General features: G+C 58.2%; 3 protein-coding genes across 3 annotated transcripts; 2 read left to right on the top strand and 1 right to left on the bottom strand.

Annotated features, from left to right (window-relative positions):
- Nucleotides 1–645: 645 nt before the first annotated feature.
- QBC33DRAFT_612969 (Fcf1-domain-containing protein) lies at nucleotides 646–4458 on the top strand. Its single transcript, XM_060432515.1, has 8 exons — nucleotides 646–969; nucleotides 1165–1444; nucleotides 1594–1798; nucleotides 1892–2405; nucleotides 2493–2526; nucleotides 2600–2620; nucleotides 3181–3353; nucleotides 3456–4458. Exons 1-8 carry the CDS (start codon nucleotides 813–815, stop codon nucleotides 4214–4216), a joined length of 2145 nt encoding a protein of 714 aa, XP_060280803.1. The 5' UTR covers nucleotides 646–812; the 3' UTR covers nucleotides 4217–4458.
- A 231-nt stretch (nucleotides 4459–4689) lies between these two features.
- QBC33DRAFT_546500 (uncharacterized protein) lies at nucleotides 4690–9154 on the top strand. The gene is made up of 3 exons (XM_060428669.1): nucleotides 4690–7325; nucleotides 7396–9099; nucleotides 9128–9154. The coding sequence occupies exons 1-2, from the start codon at nucleotides 4977–4979 to the stop codon at nucleotides 8926–8928; spliced, it is 3882 nt and encodes a 1293-aa protein (XP_060280802.1). The 5' UTR covers nucleotides 4690–4976; the 3' UTR covers nucleotides 8929–9099; nucleotides 9128–9154.
- A 1553-nt stretch (nucleotides 9155–10707) lies between these two features.
- On the bottom strand, nucleotides 10708–11604 carry QBC33DRAFT_457030 (uncharacterized protein; the record flags this gene model as incomplete). The annotated part of the gene is made up of 1 exon (XM_060424837.1): nucleotides 10708–11604. The coding sequence occupies one exon, from the start codon at nucleotides 11602–11604 to the stop codon at nucleotides 10708–10710; it is 897 nt and encodes a 298-aa protein (XP_060280801.1).
- Between the last annotated feature and the right edge of the window lie 704 nt (nucleotides 11605–12308).

The raw sequence follows: 12308 nt of genomic DNA, 5'->3' as shown, positions 1-12308 counted from the left end.
TGCTGGATACCTTGTCGAACGAGAATAGGGGCAACTGGGCAGCTGTCCATAAAAGCATGACACCTTCTATGTCGGGGTCCATATTCCCCCTTTCTTTTACTTTTCCTCTTTTGCATGGAAGCTAGAGTGGACGTGGCATAGGGGTTGGATGGGCATTCTCAAAGCGCTGTGTTTATTTTTCCTATTTTCCTGCATCGGGGTCTGCATCGTCGGCGCCTGTTTGACTCAATGCATAACACCTCTTGTCTCCCTCATCACATACACTGTCTCTCAACTTAGAACTACTATTCCCTCACGGTCTCTGACCAAGTAAATATGTACACAAAAATAAGAAGAACGTCCTGAGGGAGACGTCGTTTTACCAACCCGCTGGGACCAGCTAACAGCCGCGTAGTTTACCAAGCAGACATTCCCCACGCCAGGTGCTGCCAATATTTAGCTGTAATTAAATCATGATATCTTCTGTGACGTTTAGACTGGACGCTAAAAAACAGGGCAACCACGCAGCCTGGAAGGTCCCAAAGTAAGTCGGTCTAGCGGGTGGGAAAGCCGGAGGAGCCGATGGGGTCCACCTATTTATTTTAGGTAGGTGCTAAGCACTAAGGTAGTACGCAGTAGTCGCTGGGCGCATCCGGCCGAGGCTGGCCGCTGATAAGTAACTTGTTATCGATCAACCGGGCATACATCACCCGCCCTGAGCAGGCAAAATCTCGCTCCCAAAGCACTTACCAGCAAACCGAAAACGAGAGAAGAAAAAGTCAAATGCTGCCAGCCAGCCCCCATCCAGACAAGTCCCTGCCCTCGTCGTTGGAATGAGGAGACTACCTTCCCAGCTGCTGGCTTCCATCCCAATCTCCACACGGCGAGCTGCTGCCTCGGCGGCGCTCTCCCTCCGCCTGCCTCCGTCGACATGGCGCACCCATAGCAATGGTTATAGTGGGCAGGTCCGGCTCGACGGGCTCTTACTAGGTCCGTTGCATTCAGTCACGACATTATCACGTTCTTTTCCATCGTCATCGTCATCACCATCGTCATCGACAACGCCGTCCTCGTCCTCGGCGTCGCAACCCCCCCAACCCGAAACCACCGACTCCCCACCATCGCCCGACGAACTATCATCATCATCCCCCTCCTCCTCCTCTTCACCCCACCCCTCCCGAACAGCGGATAATCCCCGGCCACCACAGCCGAGACCGCACCCCTTCCGGTTCGAGACGGGCATCGCCGTCTTCGCCAAGCGACCGCCGCGCCCGTTCCCGCCGCCCTTCCTGTCGGCGCCGTCGGGGTCGTTCAGCGACCCGCTCAGCACGCACGAGGGTGGGCGGCGGTCGGGCCCCGTGCGGGGCAGGACCAACGGCGATGACGCCGTGTACGCGGGGGAGATGTTTATCTGCGCCAATGACGGGGTTGGGGCGTGGAGTACGCGGCCGAGGGGGAATGCTGGGTGGGTTTCTTTCCTTTCCTTTCCTTCTCGTCCTCATTTGCCGACCTTCTCTCTGAATGTTCGCCTGGGGTTTTCTCGGACTATGAGGATTTGGGAAAGAACATAAACAGATTAATGAAAGCTTGGCGCTGACACTGCTTACTCCTTAGCTTATGGGCGAGGCTGATCCTCCACTACTGGGTCGCGGCCATGCAGGAGGACGCGACGAGGCCGCGCCAGCCGGGCGACTGCTACGTCCCCGACCCGGTCGAGTACCTGCAGCGGGCGTACGAGCAGACCATCGAGGCGACGAGCCCGCCCAACGACTGGCTTGGCACGACGACCGCCTGCGGGGCGCAGTTACACTATCAGAAGGTCCGACAAGAGAAGGAGGAAGAAACTGCTGCTGCTGCTGCTGCTGCTGCTGCTGCTGCTGATGGTGAGGGCAAGGGTGGTCAAGCAGACAAGACAAGGAACCAAGGGGGAGCCGACGGGGTGACCCCCCTCCTCTACGTGGCCAGCCTGGGCGACTCGCAGGTGATGGTGGTGCGGCCGTCGGACCGGTCGCTCGTGTTCAAGACGACGGAGCAGTGGCACTGGTTCGACTGCCCGCGGCAGCTGGGGACCAACAGCCCGGACACGCCGCGGGCCAACGCCGTCGTCGACGCCGTGCCCATCAGGGAGGGCGACGTGGTGCTCGCCATGACGGACGGCGTCATCGACAACCTGTGGGCCCACGAGATCGTCGAGAACGTGAGCGACAGCGTCGCGAGGTGGGAGGCCGGCGAGGGGCTTGTCGCCGGGGTCAGGGCGGCCGGGGATGGTGCTGGCGAGGCGGCGCGGAGGAAGGGTGGTAGGGGTGGGGGCATGAAGTTCGTTGCTGAGGAGCTCATGGAGGCGGCTAAGACGGTGGCGCTGGATCCGTTTGCTGAGAGCCCGTTTATGGAGCATGCTATCGAGGAGGGGCTGGCGAGCGAAGGGGGTGAGTTATTTATCTTCTTTCCTTGCTGTCCTTTCTCTGCTACAAATTTGGAGCCCCTGCATTGTTTGCTGACTGACTGTGCTGCAGGGAAACTCGACGATATCAGCGTAGTCGCGGCGCTGTGTACGAGGAGGGAGACATGACAGGCCCCCTTCCCCCTTATCGCCTGTGTGGTTTTATGGCATCTCATAAAGGGGTTGGTCTAGGGATTTGCTGTACATGGAAGTACAGCTCGGCGTAGAGCGGCACTCGGTTCCCAGGTTGTCTGTGGGGGGGATATTTTTTCAGACATTGGATGCTACGGTTTCACGACTTGGAAGCGTTTGGGTTTCTTTTTGAGCAAGGAGTTGGAAGAGAGGGCTAAATCGGTGTTGAGTTGCGTCTCTGCACCGACGGTATCATTGTTATAGACGGGAGTATCTGTCCTCGTAGGCAGCTCCTGCATTTGAATTAATCGACCTGCCTGTCTTAACGCAAGGCAAATAATATAGAATATATGAATGTTATTCAACACTACCTAGGTACAGGGCTGACTGGCGCATGTTTGCCTTGACCTGCAAGTGCATGATCCACTCAGGCATTAAATGGACAGCTGCGCTAACAGCTTGGCTCAAATTCGGTTCATGCAGCCCGATAAGAAATTCCCAGCTTTTATCGCTCTTATCGCTCTGGTCAACTCCAAAAATTCTCGATCGTCCCTCCCCGCCATCCGACACTCAACTTCGGGCCCAGCAGCAGACACATACGCTGATCCAACCCGGCCGGAAAAAATGAGGGGAAAGCGCTCTAAACAGTACAGGAAGCTGATGCAGCAGCTGTCCATCACCTTCGGCTTCCGAGAACCGTACCAATGCATCGTCGACGCTGAGATCGTCAAGGAGACAACCCGCTGCAAGATGGACCTGCTGGCTAGTCTGGAGCGGACTCTCCACGGGAAGGTCAAGCCTCGTACGTTCCTACTCTCAAGGCTTAAACCAATTCTCCCCCCTAAGCAGGAAATACGAGCGCGGGGAGACTTCGGCAGCTAACCCAGACACACAACAACCACAGTGATCACCCAGTGCAGCATCCGGCACCTCTACAAGGACAACACGGACCCGACGACGGCGGCGGCGATCGAGGTGGCCAAGGCGGTGTGCGAGCGGCGGCGGTGCGGGCACCACCCGGACTCGTTCCCGGAGCCGCTGCCGACGCTCGAGTGCCTATCGTCGGTGGTGGACCCGGGCAAGTCGGGCACCAACAAGCACCGGTACTGCGTGGCGACGCAGGACCTCGAGGTGCGGAGGGCCATGCGCGCCGTGCGCGGCGTGCCGCTCGTGTACGTCGCCCGCTCCGTCATGATCATGGAGCCGCTGTCGGACGCCACGGCGGCGACCAGGGAGAGGGAGGAGAGGGGGAAGTTCCGCGACGGGATCATCCGGTCTAGGCCTGCGAAGAGGAAGAGGGGGGACGATGAGGGCGAGGAGGGGAGTGGTAGCGGCAGCGGCTCCGAGAGCGGGAGCGGGGGCGATGAGGGAGGGGAAGGGGAGAAGGATAAGCAGAAGAAGAAGAAGAAGCGGAATTATGGCCCCAAGGGCCCGAATCCCTTGGCGGTCAAGAAGACGAAGAAGGAGCAGCAGCAGGCGAAGAAACCGGCAAGGGTGGAGGGGCAGGGGGCTGGGCCGTCACCGACTAATGAGGCGGGTGGGGAACAGAAGGCGAAGAGGAAAAGGAGAAAGAGGCGCAATGCTGAAGGTGCCGGTGAAGGTGCCGGTGAAGGTGCAGGTGAAGGTGCTGGTGAAGGGGCGGCAACCCTGGCCGCTGAGGGTTGAACGGTACCTTGGTTGTTATGCGTGTTGCGACATGAGTACATTATTGAAGCCTACTGGGCGAGATTCCCGCCTTTTTATGGGAGCAAGTCACATACAAAATGAGATACCATTATCCGTTTTGCTCGCGATGCTGTCCCTCAAAGTTCATACTTCTCTGCATCACTACCAGTTTCAGTATTGTCTTTCCTCTAGACCCAGTCCTGTTTGCGATGATTGGCGAAAACATCCATGATTGACAGTCAGTCCATGCAGTACATATATTATGTTTAAATAAACCTACCTCATTCCAACTTTGAAGCCTCTAATATGGAATTCCATGGCCGGATCCGTTGGGCAGTTGATAATAAGTACCCATGTACCTCGGGATTTACGCGGTACTCCAATCCGCCGCCGCCCTACAGGGATCACGTCAAGTGCATGGTTGAACAGGCCGCGGTGGATCCCACTTACTCCGATTTTGAGAGCTCCTATCCCTCGACTCCAAAGCACTGGTGAAAGAAAGGGGATGCCATTTTGCCCACCCCTGGACAATCCGGCCAGGTAATCAACAGTCCTGATTATTTTGCCAGCCTTGCTGCTGTCTTGTAGTGTACATCCAGTTTTGTGAATCACGCAATCAGTTTGGTGCACACCTCTCAGGACCAACCCCCATCTTCCGAAACAGATACTCAGGCTGAGCCCCTGATCTCCTACCCCGGATCTCGCATGTGTTTGTCGCCCACACTCGTCCACGGGACTTGATCTGCGTCTAGAAGGCAAAATGGCTGAACTCGACGCGGCCGCCGAGTCCAACAAAGATGGTCCATCCCCATCATCGCCGGCTGCGAACCTGCAAACAAGCAACCTGCCCGCTGAAGCGGCCGCAACAACCGAATCCGCAACCCCGGAAACATCACCGGCACAACCTGGCGTCAAACCGACTACCGAAGCTGCATCCACAACACAATCCACTGCCACGATGGCCGTCGAGGTCCCCGAACTCGACGATTTCGGCCTCCCCGTGAGGCAATACACGAACCCGATCCCGATCTCGACCCCGACTCCTATGGGAGAGCGGTTTAGAAGAATAAGCGGCGCGTCTCCGGCAAGTCAGACCTCGAGTCGGAAGTTGAGCATAAGTGGGGTCAGGAAGGTCAGCGGCCATAAGGGCGAGCCGGAGGCTCCGGACACAGCGACGAAAGCAAGGGCTGGCAGTGTTGTTCGCACAGATGCGGATCGCGATAACAGATTCAATGATACCGTGTCTAGCCCAGCGTCAGGCCCTGCTTCCCCTATTCAGACAGGGGAGGGGCATGAGTTGGGGACGCCCACGCCGGCTGGAGCAACATTACGAGAGGTTGCGGAGGGCGGCGCCGGGAGCGTGGAGAAGGAACACACATCGAATCAAACCTCGGAGCAGACCGAGTCACAGACGGACACAGGAATGACGGAGGATGGCAAATCTGACTCTGGAGGGGCGGGCGAGGACAAGCTGCCGGAGAAGATCGAGGACAAGGCCATCTCCGAGACCAAGAAAGATCCGATGGCGGCGGGTCGTGGTCGGGGGGATAGCAGCGCCGCCGGCCTCGGGGTCGGCGTGTCCGAGTTCTCGCACCAGGTCATCATCCAGGAGCCCAAGAAGGAAGACGAGCGGAGTGAAGAATGGCAGTGCATGCCAGCGTATGCGTCATACGACATGTACGACGACGACAACCGGCTGATTGCGAAGGAGCACCACGAGACTGCCGACGACAAGTATGGCTATTCGGGTCTGGGCGGTGCCGGAAAGGGGTACACGAGGGTCCTCCTTGACGACGACGCCGAGTCGGCCACCAGTATGGACGAGAACACGCAGTACCTGTTCAAGGATGCCGCCCAGACCACAAGCATCACGGAGGACGATGAGGCGCAGCGCGACGCAGTCAGCCAGCTGCAGGCGACCAAGAACCTACTCACCGAGGGCCAGAGGATAGCGTACGTAGGCTTGACCAGGCTGGAGCTCTCTTCCATGGTCAAGGAAATCGAAGGCATTCAGGTCAGCAGAAGAGTCAAAAAGGAGGTCCAGACCGCTATCCAGAGCATGCAGATGTGGAGCCAGAAGATGATGATCCGCCTCTACACCCACATGGATATCAGTCCTGCCGAACAGATCATGATCGAGCAGCTGAACGATCACGGCGTCATGCCCAAGGATCTGACCCCCTTGCTCATGGCCAACGCCCGCGTCAAGAACCCGATGGCCGAGGCGGAGCGCGATTCCAAGAGGAGTTCGGTATGCGACGAGAAGAGCTCCCGACCGTCCTCGGTAGTAGCGTCTCCGTCGCTGAAGCCGGACGAGGAAGAGGTGGCCACCCCGCCGCCGCCGTATTCGGCGAACGCCAACGAGGAGGAGCTCTCCATCCCCGTCCGGACGCCGTCCGAGCTGCCGACTACGGACAAGATTGACATAGACCTACGCTGGACCGTCTTGTGCGATCTATTCCTCGTACTTATTGCCGATTCCGTCTACGATGCGAGGTCCCGAGTCTTGCTGGAAAAAGTGGGCAAAGCCCTCGAGATCCCCTGGCTGGACATCTATCGCTTTGAGAAGAAGGTCACGGACGCACTGGAGATGCAGCAGAATGCCGAGAAGGAGAACTGGAACGAGGAGCAGCACATGGAGAACCGCAGGAAGATGGCCCTCAAGCGGCGGTACGTGATGATGGGTCTTGCCACTGTGGGTGGCGGCCTGGTCATCGGGTTGTCCGCCGGCCTCCTGGCCCCCGTCATTGGAGCCGGTCTGGCCGCAGGTTTCACGACCATCGGCGTGACGGGAACGAGCGGGTTCCTCGCTGGCGCTGGCGGGGCGGCGATCATCACGTCGAGTGCTGCCGCTTCCGGGAGCGCCATCGGTGTTCGAGCTGCGAATCGGAGGACAGGGGCAGTCAAGACATTCGAATACCGGCCGCTGCACAACAACAAACGGGTGAACCTGATCGTCACCGTATCAGGCTGGATGGCTGGCAAGGTCGATGATGTACGCTTGCCGTATAGTACGGTGGACCCAGTCATGGGAGACATCTATTCCGTCCTGTGGGAGCCTGAGATGTTGACAAGTATGGGTGATACCATCAATATCCTGGCAACTGAGGTAAACTATAGCATCACATGAATCTCTCGTCGTGGCACGCCGGCTAACGTTCTTCTCCTCCCCCGCACAGGCACTCACTCAGGGGCTACAGCAGCTCCTCGGAAGCACCATCCTCGTCTCACTCATGGCTGCTCTCCAGCTTCCCGTGGTTCTCACAAAGCTCTCCTACCTCATTGACAATCCCTGGGTCGTGTCGCTCGACCGCGCGACGGCGGCAGGCCTCATCCTAGCGGACTCCCTCATCGATCGCAATCTAGGCACCCGCCCTATTACCCTGGTTGGCTATTCGCTCGGCAGCCGTGTCATCTTCTCCTGCCTGCAGGAGCTCGCTCGCAGGGGCGCATTCGGCCTAGTCCAGAACGTCTACCTGTTCGGGAGCCCCGTCGTCGTCAAGCAGGACGAGTACATCCGCGCCCGGGCCGTTGTCAGCGGCCGCTTCGTCAACGGCTACCACCGCAACGACTGGATCCTCGGCTACCTATTCCGGCTGACGAACGGGGGCATCCGGCGTATCGCGGGCCTCGCCGCCATCGAGGGGATCCACGGGCTGGAGAACGTCGACCTGACGGACGCGGTCAAGGGCCACATGGAGTACCGGACGGCGATGCCGCGCCTGCTGCGCGAGCGCGGCTGGCTCGTCGAGAGCGACGAGTTCACCGAGATCGAGGACCCGGACCCGGAGAACCACGCCGAGAGGCAGCGCGAGCTCATCAACGAGATCGAGGAGGCCCGGAAGGAGCTCGAGAAGGAAGGTAAGGGCACCAAGGGCGCGTTCGGCTTCTTCAGCCGGAGGAAGAAGGGCCGGAGGCAGGAGTGGGAGGTGTACGAGGACTCGGCCAAGGGCGGCGGCGCGCCGGGCGCCAACGGGAAGACGGAGGACACGGACGGCAACAACCACGGCGTGCTGTTCGACGTCGACGCCATCCGCGCCGAGCTGGCCAAGGAGCAGCAGCAGTCGGGCGGCGGGATCGACCCCATGGACGCAGAGCTGCTGCAGGTCCGCGAGATCAAGAGCACCCTGCCCCCGATGAGGCTGGATCTCGGCCCGCCGCCCGCCAGCCCCCCCGGCCTAACCCCGCCGCCCTCCTCCGCCAGGCGCCCGCGCGACTCGCTGAGGGAGACGAAGAGCGCAGAGGCGATGCCCTACAGGCCGTCGCACGAGTATCGCTCGTCCCAGGATTACCGCTCCTCCCACGAGTACCGCGTCTCGGGAGATCGCCCCGCGGTGAGCCCGTCCACGGCGAGCCCGTCCACGGGGAGGTCGAGTGCCGCGAACGGGCACTATCACCCGCCCGAGCCCGAGCCCGCGACCGGCCACCACGGCGCCGGCAACCTTGATGGCGACGGCATCCAGATGACGTTCGACACGTCGTTTGTGGAGACGGAGACGGAGCTGCCGCCGCCTCCGCCGCCGCCGCCCAAGGATCGCCACCCCAGCGGTATGGTCTCCTCCGAGCAAGCCGCCACCGCCACCACCGCGCTGGTGAGGCCGGAGATGAGGGGGGCGTCGCAGACGGTGCCCAACATCACGCTGTCAGATCCCTGGGCCGAGGACGACGCGGAGTTCGGCAAGGAGAAGGAGATCTCCATGACCTTTGCATAGCCAGCCGGGCAAGTTGGCAGGGGAGCGGATGACCTGGTTAGGATCTGTCGTATTGCGACAATGATCGATATCGGAGCATGGTGAAGCTGTGCCTTTGGGGAATGCACCGAGTTTCTCCGGGAATGGCTTTACGCCAGAGAACACTTTTAGGATTTCTTTCTCTATCTCTTTAATACCCCCCTTTTTTCCCTCCTTCCTCTTTTTTTATTTATTTTTTTACTGTTGAGATGCATTGCTGGAAGGGGGGAAATTATTCATCATTGGGCGTTTTGTTCCTCGTGCTTACTTGACTGTACGGTTACGCGGTTTTTAGAAGAGTCGAGACACCAGCTAGAGCTGGATACACACACACGGAAGGCAAGAGATGGGACGAATGGGGCCGATTGTGTACAGGGAACGAACGGCTTGGTTACCTATCTAGAGAGACCACCAAAGGGATGTATGTATGTTTACGGTTTACAGGGTCGCATACTGTAGAGAATTGATGGTTGCTCTTCGGATATGCTTCCTGCGGCCCCTTTATCTTGGGATGCTATGAGGCAGCACACTTTGTTTATCCTCTGTTCTACTTACCTATCTCTTAAGCCAAGGAGGGATACTCGATATGCGACGGATGGGTTGCTGACAACGAGGTCCCCCCTACTAACTCCCTCAGAAAAAAGGGGGAGAAGAAAATGCCAGGTCCCCAACCCTATCATTCTCCCGGTAGAAGATTCGGTACATCCATCCCACCCAGATTCGGCGGAATGAGGGAACATCAAACCCGGTGCCCGATTTCGATCCCAACCCCCGGCGGCACATCACGCAGTCATCGTCAGATCGTCCCGCCTCCTCCCTCCACCCCTCCACCCATGGAACCAAGCTTTACCAGGGAGAACAGACCCTGCAGATCTGCGTGGTTTAAGCCATTACCATCTCTTATCTTTTTCGTCTGCGTTTTGGGAAATTTCCCGGTTTGATGGTCGAGGACTCTTCTTCAAAAGGTCTTCTAGGCTTCTTCCGGTTTCTATGCGGCCGGTCGAAGGTGAGGTGCTTCCGTATGTGTGTAACCCACCAAAAGAAAAGAAGAAAAAAGGGAAAAGGAAAGAAAAGAAAAGAAGGCAGTTTGAAACTTCCAGTCACAAGCCGGGAAACGTGACAGACAGCGTCCTCATGCCTCCTCCTCCTGTATGTATGCAGGCCGCCGAGGCAGGTAGCCGGCCGTGACGTCAAGGACAGGTCAACAGCTCGAACAGTTCGTGAACTCTCGGTTCTCTCTCTGTACGATGTGTGCTGTGCTGTCATGGAAATATACTTTCCTTGGTTGGATTTGTGTCTCCTGCCCCTTGGCGTGAGCGCATGGATAGAGAGAGTTTGGCTCCAGTTAGCCAAATTCATGATGTCAATAATGGGAGGTTATTCGCGAACAGTGCAGTAGTATGAGTAGTGAGAGAATGCCGTGTATTTGCAGCCATCAATCCTGGCATGGGGTAATAATTGTTATCTCACGATAAGAATAAAAACGAATGCTCCTAGAAATGAGATTTGCGCAGAGATGTGCGAATCATCGCCTAAGAGGCGAACACCTGAGAGAAAAAGTCAAATGCAAAAACCATCCACCATTATCATCAAACACCGGTCCAATCCATGGTTGCCCTTCCGTCCCTTCCAAGGTTCATGCAGGTCGGATAGAGCAGTCCGTCATCCACCTCGCCGGGCATTCCCAAGAACCCTAAAATGTATGTACAGCGAATTTTGCGCAACCTCCTCTCTTAGACACCTGACAACCTGCCTGTGGGATCAGATCCACATGGCAGCCGCGGGTCGGGGTTCTCCGAAGAAAGTCGACAAGATGTCTCTGATCTCGGACATGTACTCCTCGGCGCTGAATTTAAAGAGGCCCTTCGCGGCTAGTTCCTGCTCCTCCTCGTCGATGACGTTTAGTCGTTCCTTGAGACCATACTCCTCCGCGATCTCCGTCACCTGCGCCAGCTCCTGGCCGAACGGGTGCGTCTCGGAGTACTCCCTCCTGTGATGGAACTGCACGGGCGGGGAAGCAGGTGTGCTCGGCGCGGGCGACTGCGGGGTGGCCGACGGGCTCGAGGCCTTGTGGTGGGTCGAAGACGCACGCGAGGTGGCGGATGTGCTGGTGCTGGCGGACGACGAACGCGAGAAGGTAAGGCTGGCTTTGGTAGATACGGTCCGACTCGACTGCTCTGACAAACGGGAGGCTGACCGCTGGCGGTTCAGCGACTCGTACGTGCCCCTCTTGGTGTGGGACGGCGCTCGCTGTGGGATAGCAGGGGCCTCGGACTTCGTGGCAGGCACGGCCGCCTGCGGCGACGCGGTGAAGTACGTAGACAACCGATTCGGCTCCGGGGATGCGCATCGTTGGGTCGGGACGTCAGGACTGGTGGGAGGGGACGAGGCGGCTGTCAGGGCGCCTTCTGAGAGGCTGTCATCAGATCTCGCTGATGAGGCCGAGGCTGTGGGCGAGACGGTCTTGGGGAAGATGTCTGGCGCATTGTAGGAGAGCATGTTGGTAGTATGAATGAGCTCTACAGGGCCTGATATCTTGTACCGGATTGAGCCAACTGAACCCTTGGTCGTATTGCTCCGCTGCGGCATCGAATTCGCCTCTGCAGCCTCAAGGCTCTGCTTGACCCTCCGGGTCGTGAAGGCTCGTGTGATGGACATTGCGAACTGCGGCTGTCCCAGACAGAAGGTATGGATCAATTAGAAAATGCAAGTCACCTCTGCGAGGCGGCGGCGAGAGGACTGGGTCGACCTGGCTAGAGTCGGCGGCGGTACGAGGTGAAGATAAAGTGATAAAGTAGTGGGTAATAAGCGACCTTGGCGACCTTGACTGGAGGATATGGAGTTCCAGTGGCTGTATTTTGAAGCAGCAATAGATCAGAGCGGTCGGACCTGCAAGACGGGAACACGGGGTCACGGCCTTTAGGACAGGTGTGAGTGAGGGCGGGATCGTAGTAAGAGGAGCGGGTGCGATTGGGTGCGCCGTTTCTTGGAAGCGGTATGATGCAGGTGAGTGTACCCCTCTCGACTATTTGCGGAAGGTTGATGGTCCCCGGGTGACCTGGTCACATCCGTTCTGGCAGAAGGCCTCGTGAATGTGGTCAAGTCCCGAGTTGTCAGGACCGTTTGGTGCAGAATCCAGCCAGGTGGGGGAGCGCAAAATAAAAGACTGCCAGAGCAACAGGCGACTTATAATGCCTCTGTCCCTAGGTTTGCTTCCGTGGGGAAACAGGCGTCGGTGACTCTTGCGAAGAGAAATGAAAATCCAAAGGGCGGGAGCAGTTCTGGGAAGGGTTCCGGAGGAGGCTGTTTTAACACGTGGGATCCAGTCCCTTTGTGAGGCGACTATTTCTTTGTGCTGGAAT

The sequence above is a fragment of the Phialemonium atrogriseum genome, assembly GCF_030411735.1.
Source record: "Phialemonium atrogriseum strain 8032-3 unplaced genomic scaffold QBC33scaffold_23, whole genome shotgun sequence".
In the NCBI taxonomy this organism is placed as follows: Eukaryota; Fungi; Ascomycota; class Sordariomycetes; order Cephalothecales; family Cephalothecaceae; genus Phialemonium; species Phialemonium atrogriseum.
The sequence above is the reverse complement of the archived record's forward strand: the minus strand, read 5'-3'. Positions and strand labels throughout refer to the sequence as shown.